The sequence below is a fragment of the Palaemon carinicauda genome, chromosome 44, assembly GCF_036898095.1.
Source record: "Palaemon carinicauda isolate YSFRI2023 chromosome 44, ASM3689809v2, whole genome shotgun sequence".
Taxonomy (NCBI): Eukaryota; Metazoa; Arthropoda; class Malacostraca; order Decapoda; family Palaemonidae; genus Palaemon; species Palaemon carinicauda.
Window position 1 is genome coordinate 27,755,060 of NC_090768.1, and position 25,125 is coordinate 27,780,184.

Consider the following 25,125-nt stretch of genomic DNA (forward strand, 5'->3'; position numbering starts at 1 on the left):
AAACAGAATCATCATCAAAATCATTCCGGACACTATTAACGGCATATATATGATTAAGGGTTTTATAAAATCAAATAAAAATCCCTGTTATTGGGAAAAAAAATTATATTTTAATAAATACAGCCATGCATTTAATTCTTAATACCAAAGCAAAACAGAATAATCATCAAAACTTACGTGAAAATAGCAATGAGGAGATTAAGAAGCATGATGTTTCCAATGATAAGATAGAAAAAGAGAAGCACACTAACAACCCAGGAATAGTCAGCAGCACTTTCGCAGACACAATTCGCTCTAGTTGTTGTGCAGGTGTTGTTTTCAAGGCGGCATGAGGCGTCTAGGGTACAGGACCCCTGGTGGCACAAGTCTTTGTCGCTACCTAAGAGGAATATTTGCTTTTGAATGTCAATACATTATTATTATTATTATTATTAATATTATTATTATTATTATTATTATTATTATCATTAGCTAAGCTACAACCGTAATTGGAAAAGAAAGATGCTATAAGCCAGGGGTGGCCAACCTTTTGTTTCCCATGCATCATTTTTATTTCACTTCTAATTCAGATACGCCACACAAATTTTAACCTGCTTTCAATCCTTTTTAAGTATGGTGATTTGGACATATTTGGCGGTTATACATACAATCATTTTATATATATATATATATATATATATATATATATATATATATATATATATATATATATATGTATATATATATATATATATATATATATATATATGTATATATATATGTATATGTATATATATATATATATATATATATATATATATATATATATATATATACATATATATATATATATATATATATATATATATATATATATATGTATATATATATATGTATATATATATATATATATATATATATATGTGTGTGTGTGTGTGTGTGTGTGTGTGTGTGTGTGTGTGTGTGGACAGATGTAGCAGTTGTAAAGCAAAGGATTAAACATGAACACTAAAGCATGTTTTTCACTTTTATCATCTCTAGGGTATAGTGCGCCACTTGTAATCGTGTAATCGCGCCATAGGTTGGCCACCCCTTCTAGTATAAGCCCAAGGGCTCCAGCAGAGAAAAATAGCCCAGTGAGGAAAGGGAGTTATTATTACTAGCTGTGCACAAGTCTTTATCGCTACCTAAGAGGAATATTTGCTTTTGAGTGAATGTCAACACAATATTATTATTATTATTATTATTATTATTATTATTATTATTATTATTAGCTAAGCTACAACCCTAGATGGAAAAGCAAGATGCTATAAGCCCAAGGGCTCCAACAGGGAAAAATAGCCCAGTGAGGAAAGGAAATTATTATTACTAGCTAAGCTACAACCCTAGTGGGAAAAGCAAGATGCTATAAGCCCAAGGGCTCCTGTAGGGAAAAATAGCCTAGTGAGGAAAGGAAGTTATTATTACTAGCTAAGCTACAACCCTAGTTGGAAAAGCAAGATGCTATAACCCTAAGGGCTCCAACAGCGAAAAATAGCTCAGTGAGGAAAGGAAATAAGGAAATAAATAAACAATATAAGAAGCAATGAAAATGAATATAAAATATTTTAAAAACATTAACTACATTAAAACATATATTTGATATATAAACTATCAAAGGACTTATGTCAGCCTATTCAACATAAAACCATTTGCTGCAAGTTTGAACTTTTGAAGTTATACCGATTCAACTACCCGATTAGGAAGATCGTTCCACAACTTGTTCATAGCCGGAATAAAACTTCTTGTATACTGTGTTGTACTGAACCTCCTGGTGGAGAAGGCCTGACTATTAGAATTAACTGCATGCCTAGTATTACGAACAGGATGGAACTGTCCGGGAAGATCTAAATGTAAACGATGATCAGAATTATGAAAAATCTTATGCAATATCCATAACGAACTAATTGAACGACGGTGCCAGAGATCAGGAACATCAGTAGCTGAAGACCAGACAGAAGAACAATACTCAAAACAAGGTAAAAATGAAAGAATTAAAACACTTCTTTAGAATAGATTGATCACCGAAAATCTTAAAATACTTTCTCAATAAGAAATTTTTTTGTGCAATTGAAGAAGACACAGACCTAATGCGTTCCTCAAAAGTAAATTTGTTGTCGAGAATCACACCTAAAATTCTAAGCGTGACAAATTTACCGCCGATTTGCTTTTTTGTTTTTTTAATTGATAAAAAAATTGTCAAATGGAAAAAGACACTTAAGGTTTTAGGTGATCAATCTATCCTGAGGGAATGTTTCAATTCTTTCACTCTACCATATTCTGAATACTGTTCTCATAACAGGTCTTCAGCTTCTAACTCTCAGTAGGGGCACTTTATTCCTTTTTAGGCGAAAAATCGAAGTTTTTTTAAATATCAATTAAACATACTGAAAAATTCTGCTACGATTCGGTAAAATTCTTCTGAAGTTTCAGAACGAAACTCGATCAATAAGTATTTTATTTTTATTATTTTATTATACTAATAACGTGACCACGGTGAGCACGTGAGGCCGAGTCATAGTAAATAATACGTGACATCTGTCAAAACTGTTTTTGTTTGGTTTTGATTGTTTATTGCTCAAATATTTTTTTCTTATTTATAAATTAAAACATTGGCAACTTTTCTTCTAAGCCAAACAGTGAGGCTCGTGTAAGGCCTTCGCCCTTCGGTGAAGACTGAAGAAGAGTTAGTTTACGATCATTGTCTCATTGACTTTGGTAGGGACCTTTTCTCGGTTTGTTTACTTGATTTCGTCATTTTAATACCCTTTCCATGTAAAGCCTTCAGTCAAGACACTGAAGAGTTTATGATCAGTGCCTCGTTGACTTTGTGAGTGAGTTAAGTGTGTTGCCCTTTTCTCGGACTGTTTACTTGATTTCGTCATTTTAATACCCTTTCCGTGTAAAGCCTTCAGCCCTTCAGTGAAGAGTTTATGATCAGTGTCTCATTGACTTTGTGAGAGAGTTAAGTGTGTTGCCCTTTTCTTGGGCTTTTTACTTGATTTCGTCATTTTTATACCTTTTTCGTCGATTTTAGGCAGCTAGAAACATGCCTAAACGCAAGAAGACTGTAATTAGTAGGCAAGAACTTGCTAAAGCCAGGAGGGCGAAGAAAATTGACTTAGCAAAGAAAAAACAAGTGGTTGTAACAGAGAGTCGATCTAGTAGTTCGAAAACACGTGCTCACAAATGCTATAAAGAGAAAGAGATTGGTAGCCAGGGAAAGGAAAGCATGTGAAGAAAAGTCTGATCCAAGACCTATTCCAAATGGAAATTCTGTTATTGATTTCGTTGCTAGTTTGGCGTGCCCCGTGTGTTGTGATAAGAAATTGGGTGTTAAATACTGTATATTCACCACCAGCTGGATACATACATGAAAGGGATGACATGTTTTAGCTGTGGCCATGTGGCTTATGAATTATGATGAAACCAAGAAAGCACCCGATTTCACTTATGTTTGTCTATGCTTGTTTATTGTTGGAAAGGGCCATTTAAGTGCCGAGAAATTAACGTGTTATATGGGGCCAAGAAATTTCAGGTACTCGACTTTTACTAGATATGCAATATATAAACAGAATGTACAAAGAACATGGCTCGTAAATCTATGGCAGATGTACATATAAAGTTATATGCAAAGATACTAGTGATTGTGTTGATGTTTTTGTGATCTTCGATGGGTCATGGCACCGTCGGGGCCACAAAAGTAATTTTGGTGTGGGTGCAGACTATCACGTAATGAGTAAATTATGTGAAATGTGAGACAAAAAAAAAAAAAAAGTCGTTGATGGAGAAGGGAAAAATTTCTCATGCTGAGTATGTAGATTGGCTGAACGATTATGTGGACTCTTGAGTGCCAGCAAAATTATGAAGGACCTTCAGGCGGGATGGAGGCAATCTCTGTTGTTGAGATGTGGAACCGTTCAACCAATTATAATCTAAGATATAACGAAATAATATCCGACGGTGACAGCTACGCATTTGCAGCACTCAGGGGAATGAATAATGGCACTGGGCCGTATGGCAGGGAGTGCCCCAGTTGAAAAAGCCGAATGCGTAAATCATGTTGCCAAACGATTTTGATACATTGTACATGAAGGTGAGAGGAAATTTATAGTGTCAGAGGAAGCAGAAGGGACAGCTCCCAAAAAGAAGAAAAGAAAACTTTCATTGGGAGCTCATGACAAACTGACCGACGTTGTAATAAACCATTTGCGATATTATTTCTCGGTCTCATTGAAAAGAATGGTAGGGACATCTGTGGAAAAGTTGAGAAATGAGATCCTCGACCGATGAAAAGCCATAGCATCACCTGTGTTCAAAAGGAAAGGTCTCGTGGTGTTTCTACAAGAGGGTGATTGCAAATGGTGAAGTGCCACCATCCCACAAAAACATGAAAGTGTATTTTCGTTTGGGAGATGATGAACTGGCCTTTTTTTAAATCAATATATGATAGATTAACGACTGATGAAACGATGAAGAAATGTTTGAAGGGCCTAACCCAGAATCGAAATGAATCCCTTCATCATTGAATGTGGAATCGGTGTCCCAAACATCAAAGAGGGTGGTGGACTTTGTCGTTGCAACGGCTGTTGCAAGGTACAACGCTGGTTATTTTGAGGCCTCCCTCCATGAAGAATTTGGGATTCCATTGTCGGCTGCAGTAGCTGGCTATTTAAGAAAATTAGATAAGCTAATGGACTCCCCAACAAGGCGGAAAACTTGAATCAAGAACCTGAAATGGGACCTGCAGTATGCCGCTGGAGCATTCTAAAGTAAGTTTTTACCATACAATCTGTCGCTACTTTTATATTTTTATGGATATTTATATGCAGTTTTTTTCTATGGAATCTTGAATGATTGAATTTTAAAGTGACCAAAGCAATTTTTCCATATTTTATGTTTTAATATTTTTCCCCTGTCAAATATATGAAAAAAAAAAATATGGTTAGGCTATGTGAGGAAGCGTAGTTTTAAAATTTTCTCTATTTCTTTTTCATGAATCTTCTTCAAATTTTCTACACACGTGAGTAGGCATTCTTTTGATTAGTTAATAAATTTTCTGAACGATATCCCTGGTTTATCTTTTTATTTTTTTTATTTTTTTTTTATTATTATTAATCAACATAGAACAGGACATATACTGTAGATCATTAAAAGCTTCCAAAAAATAATAGAAATATAATACATATGAAAAGGAAATGAGCTAAATTGAGATAAGAATAGTAAATTGCAGATAAAAACAAACAAAAAACTATCATAACAAAAATATTTGAAAAAGAGATCCAAAACGTTATGAATAAAAGGAAATGCGCTTATTATTATTATTATTATTATTATTATTATTATTATTATTATTTGCTAAGCTACAACCCTAGTTGGAAAAGCAGGATGCTATAAGCCCAGGGGCTCCAACAGGGAAAATAGCTCAGTGAGGAAAGGAAAGAGGAAAAATAGAATATTCTAAGAAGAGTAACATCAAAATAGATATCGCCTATATAAACTTTAACAAAATAAGAGGAAGAGAAATTAAATAGAATAGTGTGCCCAAGTGTACCCTCAAGTAAGAGAACTCTATCCCAAGACAGTGGAAGACCATGGTATAGAGGCTATGACACTACCTATACGCAAAATAAAAAAAAAATAAAAAAGGCTTTGTATTCGAGATATGATTAAATCTAATGACTGATGCTATATATACAGTATTAGTACTTAATACTTACCCTCAACTTCATCTAGGAGAAGTTCACCATACATTTGCCAATACGGTGTCAACAGAACATCTTCAAAGATCATACCAATAGACGATATGTTCAAGGAAGGAATTCTTCTTGAAGGATGCTGTAAGCCTTGTGATGCTATACCATAGCCGAGGACAAAGATGACGAGTAGGCCCAAGAACACCAGCACTTCCTTTATCTGGGGGGAATTTCCAAATGTCATAAAAAACTGCCATTAGTAAAACAATTGTTGACATAAAGAAAAGTTTTGTATTCTCTTAAAAAAATATTACATGATCAACATGATAATGAAAATATTTATATACTTTAAAAATCTTTATCACAGAAATAATCTTACTTGAGAATTAATTACCGACGTCTAAATATGATTATAAGAAATTGGTGTCATACGTTTATTAACAGGTTAATCAACAAGGGAATAAAGAAAGCTGCCTGTGTTAAAGAATGATTTATACGATTTGCAATATCGTCCGCCATGCCATGAATATTTTTTTCCCAACTACTCAAAATACACAATTTCTTTTAGACATATAGGATACCTTCCTCATATAAAAATTTCAAGTCATTTGATCAAAAACTTTTTGATATATCAGTATAAATCATGATTTAAACAAAACAAAAATTAGGTACATTTTTCTCCACTAATATGACACCAATTGTTTTGAAAATCATACCAATAAAACTTCTTTATAAATCGAATAATTCTGTGTGACAGATTTTTTATTTTCCCTTTTCTTTTTTTAATGATTTTTTTCTCAATTTTCTTTGTCTAGACATAAAATATTCATGAAAACAAAATGGGAAAAAGGAAAATCAAAATTCTGGTACTTAAGATTGTGGGATTTTTATTCCCATTTTCAATTATATCTTTCCCTCTAAAATCGAACAATAAATAAATGATAAAAATGTACCCAAGTGTGAATAAGTATGTTTTTGAGTTATGAGCTCCTAATGATTTGCAACAAATTTTCGCTTTTCATAAAGAAATCAAGATAACATTATTATGATAAATTTACTTTGTACTTTTATTGTTTACTCCTACATAAATGCACCCTAAACGAGGTATTTAAATCCTAAGTTTACTATTACACTTGGCGTAAGGGTGTCATGAGTTGCCAGCGGCCTCTCATTGTTGCCAGAGTTTTAGTTAGCATGTTTCAGCTTTGTACTCTTATTCATGTTTCCCTCTCTTCTTGGTTCTTTTTTCTTGTTCTCTGCTTACTTTTTGTTATTCCTATGAGCTTAGGTAACATTGGCTTTGCTATAAAGTTCCCGAGGACGTTGTGAAAACACAATGTACATACGAACTGTAAGTAAACAAACATATGCCTTATAACTTCTATACGTCTTTGGAAAATCTGGCTGCTGTTCTCATAGCTCGTAGTTTTCGTTCACCTACCCTCTACCAATGCCTTCCATTTCTGCCAGACGTACGAGGTTTCTAAATATAAGTGAAAAAAAATCGCTATATATATGAAAAAATAAACAACAACGATTCTGTCAAACTCAGTCATGCAGATGACTCAGTATGGATGACGTCATCATCTAAAGACCACTATATCTTCATTATTTATAAAAATAATTGGCTGAAACTTCTGGAGAGCATGTATGATATGATTATGCATACATAGAAGCAATGAAATGATTTTTGATTTCTGAAAGTTGGTATATATGTCAAAACACCATGGCGGACGGTCTCCTTAAACAACGTGGGCATTCATACGGAACATTCGTGGCAAAGAAGACTGGGTCTCCTTTGATCGCCCTAAACCTGCGTATTTCCTACAGTGCTCCTTTCCAGACCAGGGCACCCTATTTTGCATGTATGTTTTTCACAGGGGAAGCCATGTATTGCTTGTGGATCACACACATTCGTAAATTGTAATGGTATTTCTGTTTTTTTGGCATATATCAATATTGCGATCACCTCGCACTGATAAACTGTTTAAGCCTGTATTTTCATGAATCCTTGTTTTGAATTTTGTGCCGTTCTTGCTTGGAATGGCTGGTATAAACACTCATGATCCGTTGAAATAAATTTAGTTGCATTCACCTTAGTTGTATTCACCTCACCTCTCAGTTATCACCTAACTGGTGCCTCAGCACAGAACTCTTACATCCTTGTATAAGGCCTGAGTGTCTTTAAATGCTAAATACTTTACTAGGTCTTAGCGTTGTAATGTAATCACAAATGTCATCAATAGGCAGTTTATCCAGGCCACTAATTAGGAAGTGCTGCGACTGTAATGTTGAGTCGAATCTGTAAGATAAGTTTATCTGCGACCAGCATGTCTGATACAAGGCGACAGCGGAGTTGAGCTCAAAAGTAATGAATATAATTTCCATCGGTTATATTCAGTTCATTGACTGATAAACAAAAAGATATTAGTTAAGTTGAAACAAAATAGCAATAAAACTATCTAAACAATCTGGTGACAAAGGTAGACCAAAGTGTTACAAAATAATGTATACTGGGTTTAGATATTAAGTGCTACCAAAACTTATTTAGCAATAGAGCCTAAAGCACTGAAGGCATATGTACAATATTCGTATATAAAATTCACTGAGAAATCTTGGTTGGACTTTTTAATCCCATGAAGATGGTCGTCAATAGAAATTTATGCAGTAACTTGCTCACATGCATATCAAAGAAAATTACGGCCCATAAAATTTAGATTTTCTGTCACTTGAAAAGCCTAAGTCAAGAAGGCAAGTCTAAAAAAGCATCATTAAGTATGGGCATTCATACAATATCTTTCATATAAATACCATTTTACTTCCTTTGTTTCTAACAATATCAACATGCCATGATAATGTATGGAGTTACATCCTTTAAGCCAAGGACTATGAGGCATAATCTCATGTTACCCAGTATATTATTAAGAATGGGGGTTCATCTGCAATCAAATTGTGGAGGATTTATGTTTTGTTTTGTTTTGTCCTTTTGTCCAAGAGTCTGGTTGTAGATTACGTAAGGGGAAAGTTTGTTTTGTGGAGACCATTGTCAGTAAGTGTGATGATGACCTGGCCTTTGTATTTGGATTGTTGATGATGATGATAATGATGATGATAATGAAGATGAGGATGATGACTACCACCCAATTCAGCGAGGCAGTTGTGGCAAATTTCCACACAGTTTAATCTGTTATTTAAAAAGCGGTGATTGTGGTAGTTGCCGTAAAAGACTGTCGGCTGTGTTGGTGTTCATATATATATATTTATTTTTGGTGTTGGTGTGCGGTGTAATTTAAGTTTTTTATGTTTTTGTTTATTTTGTCCTTTTGTCTAAGAGTCTGGTTTTAGATAACGTCAGGGGAAAGTTTGTGTAGAGGAGACAATTGTCTGTAAGTGTGATTTAAGGGTGTGGGGCTTGTTTTTTAAACATCCCGCCACATTTATTGTTTATTGTGTATGGAAGATAAATGAAAATAATGTGGCGGGATGTTAAAAAAAACAAGCCCCACACCCTGAATCACACCTACTGACAATGGTCCCACAACACAAACTTTCCCCTGACGTTATCTAAAACCAGACTCTTAGACAAAAAGGACGAAATAAACAAAACAGAACATAACCTTAAAACTATATATTTCTTACTAACTACAATAAATCCAACCAAAACCATCCACATTCAAAATACTTAACACTAATCATAAACAACAGTAAATATAACAACGTAACACCATTCAAATAAACGCAAAAAAAAAAAACCTAACAAACTTAAATTACACCGCACACCAACACCAAAAATAAATATATATATATGAACACCAACACAGCCGACAGTCTTTTACGGCAACTACCACAATCACCGCTTTTTAAATAACAGATTAAACTGTGTGGAAATTTGCCACAACTGCCTCGCTGAATTGGGTGGTAGTCATCATCCTCATCTTCATTATCATCATCATTATCATCATCATCAACAATCCAAATACAAAGGCCAGGTCATCATCGGTTCAGCAATCCAAAAGCGCAGTCCAACACAATCAAGTACAGGCCAGGTCATCAACAATCGTAGTCCAAAAGAGCAGTCCAAACAAAATCCTTATTTACAGGCCTGGTCAGCAACAATAAATCAACTCTCAAAAAACAATCTCTCATAAGGAGGAATCACGGCTCAGAAAATCAAAAATCACTTCCTCGCTGGTAAAGAAAAATAATAATTCCAGCGTTCACACAACTGACTCAGGACGCAGTCAATCAAAAAAAGCCTTCGCTCCGAAACATTCACCACTGTCGTAACCTAACTAAAAAATGTAAACAAACAATCTCATTTAAACCAACAGTCTTTCTCACCACAAACGATCGTTAACCTAACTACTTTCGCTCGCTAACACAATATCTCTCTCTCTCTCTCTCTCTCTCTCTCTCTCTCTCTCTCTCTCTCTCTCTCTCTCTCTCTCTCTCTCTCTCTCAGGATTTGGCAAAAACAAAAATAAAATAAAACAAAAAAATAAATCCTCCACATTCCTCCCCCCTTACTTTGCCAAATCCTTCTCACACAACACTTACATTATTTTTTTCATAACCCAGTCGCAGTCGGGAACGGGACCTCTACTCCGAGTAACTGGGCCCCCATATACTCTCATTCACTTCTTCCTTATCACAATCATTCGCTACATTAACACTATTCCTATCTAAATCCCTATCATCTAATAAATCATGTACAATCATATCTACCTCGTTCTCATCTGGCCCTATAATTACACTCATTTCTGTAAACAGTTCATCCATTTCATCAAAAACATTCTCAACTTTAGCAAAAGATTCAGTCATGCTACTTATCATTCTCCTGTCTCTCATTCTTGCGTTATTCATTTTTTCTTTTACATCATCTAACGAAAAGCCACACACACTATAAGTATCATTCATACTCAGCCACGTTTCATCTGTATTAATACATTTATCCTCCACACTCACTTGTACATTTACACCCTTGTCATACTTATTCGTATTCTTACCTATACCTATAAATTTCCCTTGCACTTTCTCCTCACTTAAAACTTTCAAACGCCTCTTTTTCCTATATTCAACTAACACTAATTGTTTATTTTCCAGCCCTAATTTCTCATGCATACTAGGTTCATACTTGCTCATTTCCAACCAATTACTCATCCCATTCTCACAAACATTAATCCTATTCCTTCCACACACACAGGAGGACTCACCCAGCTGAACCCTCTTACACTCTAGTTTCCCGAACATCCTGGCTGATTTACTCCCTTCTTCCTACATACCCTAGCTACATGCCCATCTACACCACATTCAGTACACTTGCACATTCTAGCATAATGACCATCCTTACCACAATTACCGCAAATCACATTTGTACGATTACTCCGACATCCACTCGCTATGTGCCCAGTCATACCACACCGATAACATTTTATCCCTTTCTCTTTCTTGCACTCGCTAATTCTATGCCCTACCTCACCACATCCAAAACAAGCACCTAGAGCCCATCTACATTCATTCTTCTTATGACCTACTTTCCCACACCTATAACACTTTTCATCACGGACACGGCTATCTGACATATCTCGATGTGCACTCACACTCCTATCCCTATTGCGCCAATTACCCTGCCTAAATCCTTCATTTGTCCTTACAGGTATTCCCACATTACTCGCCCTAACACTCCTATCTACTACATTATCAGCTACCCTCATTGGTCCTCTCAAAATTGCATCCTTATAACTACCAAATTCTATTACACTTTCTTCCATTCCAGTTCTTACACTCACAGATTTACTTTCTTTCATGCACCTATCTAACTCATAATCCTCAACTATCTCTAGTATATCATCCCATGTCAATCTCTCTTGCGTCCACCTCATTTTCTCTTTGCGTTTCAAATTAATAAATTCACACACATTCTCAGGTACTGTTGCCAAAAACTTCCTCATTAACTCCTTATTCTCATTTATGCCTTCATCCCCATACTTCTTCCTAGCTAACGTTTCCAACCTACATACGTACATTGATATCGCTTCTCCTGCATTCATCCGTGCTTCATCAAAATCATTCTTACGCTTATACTTAACACTCCCTTTCATACGTTTTACCTGCTCAATTATTCTCTTTTTCACACTTTCATAATCAACGTCCCCTACACTCATTATCACTCCATACATCGTCAACAAATACCCAGTCAAATATTCTCCTAACTCCCTAGCCCAAACTCTTTTACTATCACCATACTTATCCTGACAATACCTCTCATACTCCTTGAAAAAATCATATACATCCCTACTGCTATGCTCATTGAACCTTTCACACCGAGGTACCTCTCTCATAAACACAGTCTTACACACATCACGTTCATTCTCACTGCTATCATCACTGTTACCTTCCTTCTTGTTTCCTACTTCCTCGCTAGAATATAAGGAATCTAATTCCACAGTCATACTCCTATCCTTGATCATACTCTTCCTAGCCCTTTTCTTACTCGCCACTTTCACCCATTCACAATCGTCCTTGCTATCAGCCTGATACTTTTTCTTCTCTTTCTTCACATCACTTTTACCTTTCTTCTCATGATTCCTATCACATTTCTGTTCATCCTTACTATGCCTAATTCCCTTATCTTCAATATCACCATCACTATTACTACTATCACTATCACTTCCTTTCCCATTATCACCTACCTTAACCTTCTCTTCCACTATCAACCCAATACCCGAAGCTGAGGACACTCCTCCGACTGCACCTTCACCCATTAAAGTTTTCATCATTCCCATGACTTGCCCCATCATAGCTTCCAATCGGTTCTCCATCCGTTCCTCATTCTCTTTCATCCTTATCTCAACACATTCTTCCACTCTCTCTACAGTTCCCTGAATTTCCCTCAGTTTCCTATGCATCTCCTCATTCTCACACCTTAACCACTTATTCTCTTCCAACAATTTCTCCTCACGCTCCTTACTCAGCCGCAATTCCTCCTCCAAAGCCTTGTATTTACCTTCCATTTTTCTTCAACCTTAATTCTAAATTCGTATCCTATCAGTCCTTCGTCAAAGAGTCCAGCTATCAATCCCGCCTCAGCAGTCCCTGTTCGGGCGCCAAAATAATGTGGCGGGATGTTAAAAAAAACAAGCCCCACACCCTGAATCACACCTACTGACAATGGTCCCACAACACAAACTTTCCCCTGACGTTATCTAAAACCAGACTCTTAGACAAAAAGGACGAAATAAACAAAACAGAACATAACCTTAAAACTATATATTTCTTACTAACTACAATAAATCCAACCAAAACCATCCACATTCAAAATACTTAACACTAATCATAAACAACAGTAAATATAACAACGTAACACCATTCAAATAAACGCAAAAAAAAAAAACCTAACAAACTTAAATTACACCGCACACCAACACCAAAAATAAATATATATATATGAACACCAACACAGCCGACAGTCTTTTACGGCAACTACCACAATCACCGCTTTTTAAATAACAGATTAAACTGTGTGGAAATTTGCCACAACTGCCTCGCTGAATTGGGTGGTAGTCATCATCCTCATCTTCATTATCATCATCATTATCATCATCATCAACAATCCAAATACAAAGGCCAGGTCATCATCGGTTCAGCAATCCAAAAGCGCAGTCCAACACAATCAAGTACAGGCCAGGTCATCAACAATCGTAGTCCAAAAGAGCAGTCCAAACAAAATCCTTATTTACAGGCCTGGTCAGCAACAATAAATCAACTCTCAAAAAACAATCTCTCATAAGGAGGAATCACGGCTCAGAAAATCAAAAATCACTTCCTCGCTGGTAAAGAAAAATAATAATTCCAGCGTTCACACAACTGACTCAGGACGCAGTCAATCAAAAAAAGCCTTCGCTCCGAAACATTCACCACTGTCGTAACCTAACTAAAAAATGTAAACAAACAATCTCATTTAAACCAACAGTCTTTCTCACCACAAACGATCGTTAACCTAACTACTTTCGCTCGCTAACACAATATCTCTCTCTCTCTCTCTCTCTCTCTCTCTCTCTCTCTCTCTCTCTCTCTCTCTCTCTCTCTCTCTCTCTCTCTCTCTCTCAGGATTTGGCAAAAACAAAAATAAAATAAAACAAAAAATAAATCCTCCACAAAATAACATGCACAAACATAAAAAGCTAGAGTTAATACAGATCATCAAAAGAGATTGGCAAAAGAATGCAAACATTTGAATAAGAAAAAAATGAGTAGTCAGTTAAAAAAGACGACGACTGAAAACAAAAGTGAAATTGTAATTTGTTATGTAATATGTATGTGTTTTGTATTGTGATACCATACTCGCTACATGTATTGAAAGTAATGTTGCACAGTATTGCATTGATAGAATATGTTTGAACATTAATTATTTGTAGTAACGTATGTTATGAAGTATTGTATCCTTTAAAAGTTACATCAGAGATAGGATGTGATTCTTCTTACTTTTGTATTGAAGTACGATCCAGTCTTTAAGAAGTGATGCTCATTGGTTATTTTCATATTTTTTTTTATACAAGAGTTTATTTACATGATGCTAGTTGAGAGTCACGAGTCACTCAAGGTTGAAGCATTGCAAAGCTTGCTAACAGCAGCAGCAGTAATGTAACTAAATGTCTTTTATTATACAGATGAATTATTCAATATTTCCAACATTATCAAGTACAACACTAATACTCTGATATATTTCGGGTGAGTGAGCTGCTACAATAATGATAATGATGCTGTAGTTAACACAGAACAATTGATTTTCATGAGAGACTTGCAGTTATCACATTACTTAGATATCAATTTTCTAAGCTCTTATATGGTTCTCTGCTTCCAATCAAAGAGCAAGGAAAAGAAAGGCGATGGTCTGTATTTACGAAGCAAAATGTAGTTTCAAAAACGATTTTCTCTATGAAATAAATACATTCTAAAGTAGAATTTTTATGAAAATCCAACAAAAGATACCAATACCTACCATTCTATTGAATATTATCAGCTTGGGACCAAGATGGTAATTGACGTGATATATTCTAAAAAGACGGCAATAGAAGACTGTAGTGTTAATGGCATAGGCTATTCTTCCCCACTTGAATGTTGATCTAAAAAGTCGTAACACTAGGGCTATAATGGCCAAAGTAAGTGCAAGGAAGTCAAATCTATTCCAAACACTATTTGACCAATCAGATATTTTTCCAGCTAGTGTTGTAGACTGTTCAGTTAATATCTGAAAGTAAATTGGGTGTTAAAATAGGGATATTTAGAAACCTAATTGAACACTATTAATAGTCAACTAAAAACATATATACTGGAAAGCACCTTTCGGTTCTCATCAAATAAATCAATCTATATTAATTGTATTTTACTGGTAAGCTACATACATGTACATTGGTATATAACAACATAAAATGATGATATAAGATGCATTTTCCAACTCAATCAACTCTATCATGGAAATTTATCTTAACCACTGAAAGGAAACTGTTCAAATAGAATAAGGAATATAAATCAACAATACATAATACAGTATACTACTATTCTATATGTATACAGTATTTTCTTAACATTATCCCATTTCCTCTATCTGGGGAAGGCTCCACAGGAAAATCATCGCAAATATTAAAGTCACATTCTTACTTTAACCATCAGATAACAAATGAACACCCTGTGAGGAAAGTTTCAAGAATATCAAACGCTTCATTATGTGTTAAGTGACACATAACGTGCCATTCACCTCAATCCTGCATGTACTATTGTGTTTCCTAGATATCAAGGTTCTTTCTATACCATGCCCCCTTCCCTGCATCTATCCAGGATTTTTTGGGGGTCCTGCTCAACTGCTGCCTTCTAACACTTACGAAATATAATCTTTCAGTCAGCTTATTTTTCTCACAGTTTTCCATGTGACCAAAGCATATTTAAACGGCCTAAAGAACAAAAGCAAAGACGGCGTAATCCTGAAGGTCGACATCTTTCCTGAAGGGAGATAGTACGACTAACTGGAAACTTTGCTGCTTGTGCTAGGAGGACGCGCGTGAATTACTAATAGATACATCTGGTGCTGGTTATGATACCCTTGGTACAAAGATTCCTGAATTTTATAAGTTAAATGTACTGCCTATATCCTTTCATTCCAAAAGGCTTGATGAAGGTAATGGAATTCTGCAGACTTGAAAATAACAAAGCTACATATCATGAATTTTGTATGTTAAAAACATTCAAAACCACAAAACTAGAAAGTAAAAGGAAGTCACTGTGTAAGACAAAGGAAGATGATGCCCCATCGGCAAACTTCCCATGTAATAGCTAGTAGGCAGGTGGAGAAGCTACAGATGATTCTAAGACTGAGAATGAGGAATCTGCTTTATTTGTGACAAACTAGCACTAATAGAATATTTACGCTTGCCCATGACATGTTTTCACACAAAAAGCTATAACAATGTGCCATCAACTTACTAGTTGAGAATCTTCTGGCCAAACTTGGAGCTGGGAATATTGTTTCCCACGACCATATGATTCACCCATATTGTATGACAAGAGGCGTGTGACCATACTTTTTCTGAGCTTGAGATATACATGAGACAATCAGTTAACTACATATGGTGCTACTATTTTACCATGGCAGAACTTTAGTATTTGTACAAACAAAGACTGGAACAGATAAATGTTGATGTTACCTTTGTGCACCAAACCCATTTAAAAAAAAAAAAAAAAACAGATACTCGCCCTTATCCTAGAATTAGAAGCATTTTACTATAAGGATACATTAATGGTGGCCAATGCAGCCAAGATATTGAGGAAACAGATGCTTGAACATATATTGAGGAAACAGATGCTTGAACATGAGAAAGAATTGGATGGAACCTTAACAGCACTTACTAGAGGAGAACCTGTACCACCAAGTCTGTTGGAATTTGGATGTGCCGCAAAACGGTGGTGAATAAAATCACAGCTTAAATATGGAACATCATCTAGTAATCTAGCTTTAGCACAACTTCTGCACTCGAATTGTTGAGAGACTCCCGCATCAACATTTACCAAACATTCCAAGAGAACCTCCGTTTCCAATATACCTTAGTCTTGTGATTTTTGCAAAATCCAGAAAGCATCAATTAATAGATACATTTCATTCATATGGAATCAGCCTCAGCTGTGGTTCTGGAATTGGCTAAATGGTTATGAGAAGCAGTTGTAGCAAGGGATGGGGAAGTAGTAGTAGTTTGACCCACTACTAAGAAAAGGTATCAGCACAAACATCCTTCCTTGGGACAGACATATCTTTGTGTCAGATTACGAGAGCTAATGAAAAGGGTAACAACAGAAACTTGGTCCAAAATATCCAAAGTGGAATAGAGTAAAAGAAAGGTCTTCTCTTCCTAAATATTACACTTATGTACTCCTTGCTCACTTTACACTAGAGAATTGCCACCCTTCGTGCAGTGGAAATGAAAGACACCAACAAGTTGTGTTTTGTTCATATATCTCTTGAGTATAAATGGCTTGAGAAAGTCATTTTGTCGGACAGGAGTGAAAATGCTATGTCCGTATCTAGGGCAGTACATCATGCTTCTCAGAAGCAACAGTCCCTCTTTTAAAAGAACTTGTCATCAATGTTGACTCTTTAAAATAGGCAGCTCCTTCTGCCGCGATGATTAAACAGGCCATGATATTGTAAGAGCAGCCACAGTTTCTCAATCTTGGCCAAACCCCAGTTCTAGCAATTGATCAGCCACTATTTGCAATAGCCAAGCCAATTCAATGGAAATGGCCATTGCACAATGGTGATATGATTATCATACACTATGGTGCTATAGTTATCATGTTTAGAAATGGCAGCATTCAGAATTCTGGGTAATCTCTGGAAGGCCAGGGTTTATCTCTTGCAGAAGCAGAAATAACTATTCCTGGAACAGCAGATTCGTTTATCTCTGCTTCACATGTTAAGAAGACATGTCTAGCCCACTAGGTGACAGCTTGTAGTTTATATTAGCTGTTCAAAGCTGCCTATATGACATATATCCAGGAGGCAGAAGAAGAAAGTGGGTTAATTTGCGAAAGCTTGATCAGAAAACGAGAATTAGTGTGCACAATTCTACTTTTCAAATATTGTGCTTCAGCTAGAAATTCTTGAGTTCATTTTCATCAGGTCATTTATGAAGTCTGATTCCAAATTGTACAAAGACGTTCTGCAGGAACTCATTCCTTTCTTTTTTGCCCTGGACTTGTATATTATGTCAGATGGCTTGAAATTCATTTAAGAGATATGGCGGCTCTCCTAAATGACATATTTATTTAGGACTCAAAGGGAAATTTCAATGTCCATAAAACCACTCGCTCTTTTTCCTCAAACGATATAGACAAAGCACATGAGCACAATAATGCTTATATGGAAGGAGATAGAGGGGAGGAGCCATTGGCCTGTTTGAAGATGAAGATACTCTCAGCAGTTGGACAGTGGCTGGTCTTGAAGTAAGCTGCATGGCTAGAAAGAATGATGTTCCAAAATCTGAGGGTAAGCATCAAGATGAAACTTAAACTATGCAGAAAAAGTTTCTTGAAATGATTGAGAATCCATTAAAAGTAATCAAAGTAATGGGTAACCTTTTTGAGTAAGATTTGTTGGATCTGATTGTGCTAGATAGTCATGAAATTATGGATAACAAAGTTATTGAATCTGTGAGGTCCATGAAGAGCTTTGGCCAGACACAAACCCATGAAATTCCACGAGCCAGCACACAAGAACAAAATTTTATTATTTAGTTACAAGATGTCTGCTACAGAATCCAAGGGCAAATAGTCACTGAAACCATAAAGTAAGACTGTAATCTATTCTAGTGACTCTATATCGTGCTAGAACAGCCAGTGTGACTTAAATGAATTCTTTTAACACCAGTATGGGCACAAAATTGGCAAATGCAACAGGGTACCAAATCACAGCTGATGCCTCACCTATAACATCATACATTATCCATTTAACCCTGGATAGGTACGGTGGGTCGTTTGCGACCCCGAGCGTCAAAAAAAAACAGGTTTTTCTCACGTGACTCACCCCTGTGACTGAATTTGTGGGTGATCGACCTGCAGGAGGTGTCTCCCCTACACGCTCTAGTAGTGTCCAGATGTGCATTGCTGTAGCTGTACTCCTTCCCCGATTTCTGAGACGCGTCGGGGTCGTTCGCGTCCGAGTTTACCCTTCTGAGGTAGTTTGCATAATTATCAAAGTTATTACGTATTATGAAATTGTCGTAGAATGGTGCAACTTGTATAGGTTATCAGTTGTGGAAAGTCTTGGTGGATTGTTTGGCTACCATGTGCATGTTTTTTTTTTTAGTTAAAATGTCGTTCATCACCACGAGGACCATTTTACCGCGAGTGCCCCTTTTTAATTTATTTTCATTTTTTTGCCAAGTCATTTTTCCGTAAGATATTGCCAAATAGTGTCGTAAAACTTTTGCTTGTTTAGTGTTGGAAAGTGTGTCTAGATGATCTGGCTACCCATGCATGACTTTGTTTTGGTCAGATACGACGTAGTTATTGGTATATTGGGTATTTAACTGCGGTTACCAATTTCTGTTTTTTTTCAATATTTGTAAAAATTACTACGTAGTAAGGAATTGCCGTATATTATTCATTTTTTTTTTCATGTTTATGTGTTAGAAAGTGTGCCTTGATGGTTGGGCTAACACGTGCATGTCTTTTTTTTTATCTGAGATGTCGTATATTAGAATGTCGGGCATTTTACCGCGAGTGTCCCTTTTTAATTTTTTTTAATTTTTTTGCCAAGTCATTTTTCCGTAAGATATTGCGAAATAGTGTCGTAAAACTTTTGCTTTTTTAGTGTTGGAAAGTGTGTCTAGATGATCTGGCTACCCATGCGTGATTTTGTTTTTGTCAGATACGACGTAGTTATTGGTATATTGGGTATTTAACTGCGGTTGCCAATTTCTGTTTTTTTTTCAATATTTGTAAAAATTACTACGTAGTAAGGAATTGCCGTATATTATTGATTTTTTTTTCATGTTTATGTGTTAGAAAGTGTACCTTGATGGTTGGGCTAACACGTGCATGTCTTTTTTTTTATCTGAGATGCCGTATATTAGAATGTTGGGCATTTTTCCGCGAGTGCCCCTTTTAATTTGTTTTGCATTTTTTTGCTTAGTCATGTTACCGTAAGGAATTGGCAAGTAGTGTCGCAAAACTTATATTTTTATAGTGTTGGAAAGTGTTTCTAGATGATCTGGCTACCCATGCCTATTTTTTTTTTAGCCAGATATGGCGTATATATAAGTATGTGTTCGATTTTCCTGTGATTGCCATTTTTTCGTTTTTTCCCATTTCTTTCAAAATTACTACGTACTAAGGAACTATCACAGAGTAATATTTCATTTATATGTTTATTTGTCGGAAAATATGCCTTGATGGTTTGCCTAGCACGTGGCTGAAATTTTTTTTTCTGAAATGCCGTATATTAGAATGGCCATTTTTCCACGAGTGCCCCTTTTTATTTGTTTTGCATTTTTTTGCTTAGTCATGTTACCGTAAGGAATTGGCAAGTAGTGTCGCAAAACTTATATTTTTATAGTGTTGGAAAGTGTTTCTAGATGATCTGGCTACCCATGCCTATCTTTTTTTTAGCCAGATATGGCGTATATATAGGTATGTGTTCGATTTTCCGGTGATTGCCATTTTTTCGTTTTTTCCCAATTCTTTCAAAATTACTACGTACTAAGGAACTATCACAGAGTAATGATTCCTCTAGATGTTTATTTGTCGGAAAATTTTGTTTACTTTTTTTTTGATTGAATATCATCAAATTTTTTTAGCTAAAATATTGTTTTACATTTTTTTTTTTCGATTTTATTTCCCTTCAAAAAAAATTTTTTGGGTCAGAATTTTAATTTTATAGTCGTAAAAATAATCGACAATTATCCAGCAACCCACCATACAATTTTTATGCATATCCAATAATAATTAGATTAGTAAATAACACCTTGAAATTGACATACCCTTCCTACATTTCAAGTGGCAGATTAGGGAGTCTGAGTCAGTGTGGTTGGCGGCCATTTTGTGGACATATCCGAAGCGTAAGCTGCCCTATCTATATATATTCTTGTTCCCTATAGAATTTGTGATATTTTGGTATATTTTTACCTGCATAAATATCATATTATATATTAAATATATGTATTTTTCTACGAAATTTCCAAGTACTCAAAAAATTACCTTTAGATATGGCCCCTGATATAAATGTAATTTACAAAATAATGAAGATTTTTTTACATATTTCTATTTTAGGATAACATATGTTTATTCCCTAAAAAAATTAGCCACTTCCTATTTCATTTGGGTACCCAAAAAAATTCATGAAATTTGGACAATTTTTTTTGGCCAAAAAAAGTTACCCATTTTTTCACATTTCAGACCTTCACCTCCATGGGTCTGACTTCATCCAAAATACATCAAGATGTGTCCTAAACATTCAAGAATCAATTCCTAAAAGGATTTGTGTATATATGTATAAACTTTTTTTTTATGAATTTTTATGTCAGGTCTTTTTTTTTTTCTACTTAATTTTTTAAAATATTTATAATAAATAGTTTTTCTGCAGATGAGTAGTATTTATCTTTACAGTTGTTTTAAGCATTCATTGAAGTTTTTTTTGGCAAAAGAAAAAAGGAGGTTACTGCAAAAACTGATTTTTCAAGAATTTTTTTTGGCGTCGGGGTCGTTCGCGTCCGAGTATACCCTTAAAGGGGTGTCCGAGGACCGTACCTATCCAGGGTTAAAATAAAGAACCTACCTCTGATTTTATCATAATGGATGGTGCTGCTCTTGTAAATGCTCTTACACCAACCAAAGGGTCTGCAATTGAGTCTTATGCAAAAGATAAAGTCCTGTTTAAGGTACAGAAACATTTACAGAAGTACAAATAAGCTCACATTGTATTTGTTGTGTGTAGGGTAGACAGTATGAAAGCACAAATAAGACAGAAAAGAGGTAAAGGAGTTTGCCGATGAGTGATTAGCACTGCAAAAACTCCTGACAATTGGTCCAGCTTCCTCAGGAATTATCAGAACAAAAGTGGACTATTTGTATAATTGGCAGACACAACATACATTAGCATCACTAAGGAGGAGGCTACACTTTGTAGCTAAGCTAAACAGGACACTGCTGAGTCCATTTGCATGGTACATATACTGCAAAGCAGGAAGATATCTCAAGTGCAGTCATATGTAGTTCACACACTGATGTTGTCATTATAGCAGCATCTAGCATGGATAAATTGATATGTACTAACTATGTATTAAATTTGGAAGAGGAGAAAAGACATGCGATGGATACCTATCCATGATACTGCATCAACCAGGGAACCAAAAGCCCCAACTCTTCCATTTTTCCACTTATTTAGTGGGTGTAACACAGTGTATGTCGGCCTTTCATGGAAAGGTGAAGAATTCTGCATGGCAAACATGGACTGTTTTAGTGTACCACACCCACCTTCACAAAGCTAAGCTCAGCACCACCAGCTGTAGAAAATGAAGAGCTGAAAATTATTGAAGAGTCCGGTGTCCTAATGTAAGACAGAAACATTTCATATAGATTAGACTTGATCTCTTTGCAAGGAAACAAAAAGCTTATGATTGCAATAGTCATTAAAAGGGCTGCTCTTAAAGAGAGCTGTCTTTCTAACTGGGCACATTTGGAGCCAGTCTTTGATATGTCCTCCATTTTTTTCCAGTCCAAGACACTTGGTATGACAAATGATTGATGGTGCATGGTTTCTGTATTGGATAGACTCGTCAGCAATAGCAAAATCTTGCCAGGAATTGAATGAGTGTGGCTGTAAGAAGGAATGCCTTGGTAGTTTAAAGTGCTACAAGTTTTGATTTAACTGCACAGCTTTCTGCAGCTGCTTGTCGTAACACTGATTGAAACACGAAACATATTGGTATCCATCAAGAGATATATACAGTAAGAATACCAAAATCTGAATTTACCATCATTATATAGACAGTATGCAACTTTTATAAGCTTATGGAAGGAAAATAGTGAAATATAGAGCAAATTTTCTGCCATTTTGGAAGTGTCAGCCATCCTGGAAATAGCCGTATATCGAAAAAGCTGTTACTTGTATTACCATTTGCACTCTTTCATCATTACCCTACTCTACTACTAAAGATATATTGATACTTCGATATTATTATTAAGGGCTTATTATTGATCTCTAAACTTCTGTAGTTATGACTCATAAAAACACATAGGTAGCCAATTAGGAGTTCCTTGCTTTTTACTGTACCTCTCTATTTGACTTTTAAGGTCATTAGCTAATAATGCTGTCGATTTTGAAAGGTTTTTACAGTATAAAAAGTAAATTTATTTCACTGCCAACTCATTAATATGTTGTATGAAAAAAAAAAATGTGGCTGATTAAGAAACGTGAAAAAACCGTTTTGAATCTAGAGATCCACATTTCATAATTAAATATAGCCTTCATAAGAACAAACTTATAAAAATTCTAATTAATAGTCCTTCTGTTCCTAGCTCATAGCATCGTAAATATCTATAGGTTGTAACTGTAATATTATGATATTTATTTGAGAGGCACATTAATTACCTAAACGCGTAACATAGTTGCTTGCATCAATATATTTCATTAGTATGTTTGATAGTTTATTATATTTCAATTTACAGTGTAACAATATATATATATATATATATATATATATATATATATATATATATATATATATATATGTATATATATACATATATATATGTATATATATATATATATGTGTGTGTATATATATGTATGTATGTATATGTATATGTAAAATCATATAGTCAAACTATTATCACGTTTTAGACAAATTATATATATATATATATATGTATATTTATATATATATGTGTATATTTATATATATATATATATATATATATATATATATATGTGTGTATATATATATATATATATATGTATGTATGTATATGTATATGTAAAATCATATAGTCAAACTATTATCACGTTTTAGACAAATTAACAAATGAAGTGGCATTGATAAGCATGTTTTCCTGCTATCACTTACTTACAGTTTTGGTTTTAAAAAACGAATACAATCTTAAAAGATAAAATGCTTTTATGTACCTACGTGCTCCTTTCTTCCATTTATATGTAGTCCATCATTGATCCCTATTTTCTTCACTGAATACTTTTGAAAAAAGCAGATAAGGTTGATAGATGTGTATGGTGGCGATGATTGAGGTCTCCTAGAGCCTTACCTTAAGCCAATGTCCCACTCTGCAGGCATACAGTATTTTCTTTTATCTGCTTTTCATCTTGTGTACATGCATTACTTTGCGCAGAATCGATAATAAATACATTCTTATGTGTCCTTTTCATCATCATGCCTTTGCCTTTCACTGTATAAAACATAATTCAGGAATATCACACTAAACCCTTTTACCCCCAAAGGACGTACTGGTACGTTTCACAAAACTCATCCCTTTACCCCCATGGACGTACTGGTACGTCCTTGCAAAAAAATGCTATTTACAATTTTTTTTGCATATTTTTGATAATTTTTTGAGAAACTTCAGGCATTTTTCAAGAGAATGAGACCAACCTGACCTCTCTATGATGAAAATTAAGGCTGTTAAACAATTTGAAAAAAAATATACTGCAAAATGGGCTTGAAAAAAAATAACCCCTGTGGGTTAAGGGCTGGAAAGTTCCAAATAGCCTGGGGGTAAAAGGGTATAGTGGACTGTAGAAAGATACTGAAGCAATGTTTCTTCAAAAGAACACTTAAATATATCAATAAGTAAAGCAAGTCTTCATAGTTACTAGTTAGATATTCGTTCAATAAAGAAATTACTTTCAGTGAAGTACTGCTTTAAAAACTCATAAATGCAGCCCAAAAAAAGTGTTTTAATGTGTATGCAAATGCTGAAAACAGATCAATCATGCCTGTCACATTATATGAAGATTTAAATACAAAAGAACTGTCATTAAAGTACTTTAGATACTCAATGATATTTACCAAAACACCTGTTAGTGCTAAAGTTAATTAAAATCTATGAAAATTCCACACATTTTAGAAAAATCAACTCAATTCAAGTACAAACTCAACACTAATTTCCCTTAAAGGTTAGAGGACTGATTTTGTACTAATGAGACCTCACATTTTAATAAAAGTTATAAAAGCACTCAGACAATAGAGATTTAAATTGTGCAAAAGTAAGATAAAATCTAATTAAAAGTCCTACTTAAAAGATGTTGAATATTACTGCTGCATCAGTACCATTGATTTTATGTCATATAATGCTTTTTCTTTCTGATAGAATGAGGTTGAACTAATCATCTGAAAGGCATTTCCAGAGAGTA

General features: G+C 35.0%; 1 protein-coding gene across 1 annotated transcript in view; it reads right to left on the reverse strand.

The window, feature by feature from the left end:
• The window catches only part of LOC137634361 (transient receptor potential cation channel subfamily M member 4-like), a 112,834-nt gene that overhangs the window by 24,288 nt on the left and 63,421 nt on the right, over positions 1–25,125 (reverse strand). Inside the window, exons 22-24 of the mRNA XM_068366758.1 lie at positions 14,716–14,964; positions 5,735–5,934; positions 178–375 (exon numbers count right to left, since the gene is read on the reverse strand). Coding sequence (XP_068222859.1) covers positions 178–375; positions 5,735–5,934; positions 14,716–14,964 — 647 coding nt within the window. The remainder of the gene's footprint in view (positions 1–177; positions 376–5,734; positions 5,935–14,715; positions 14,965–25,125) is intronic.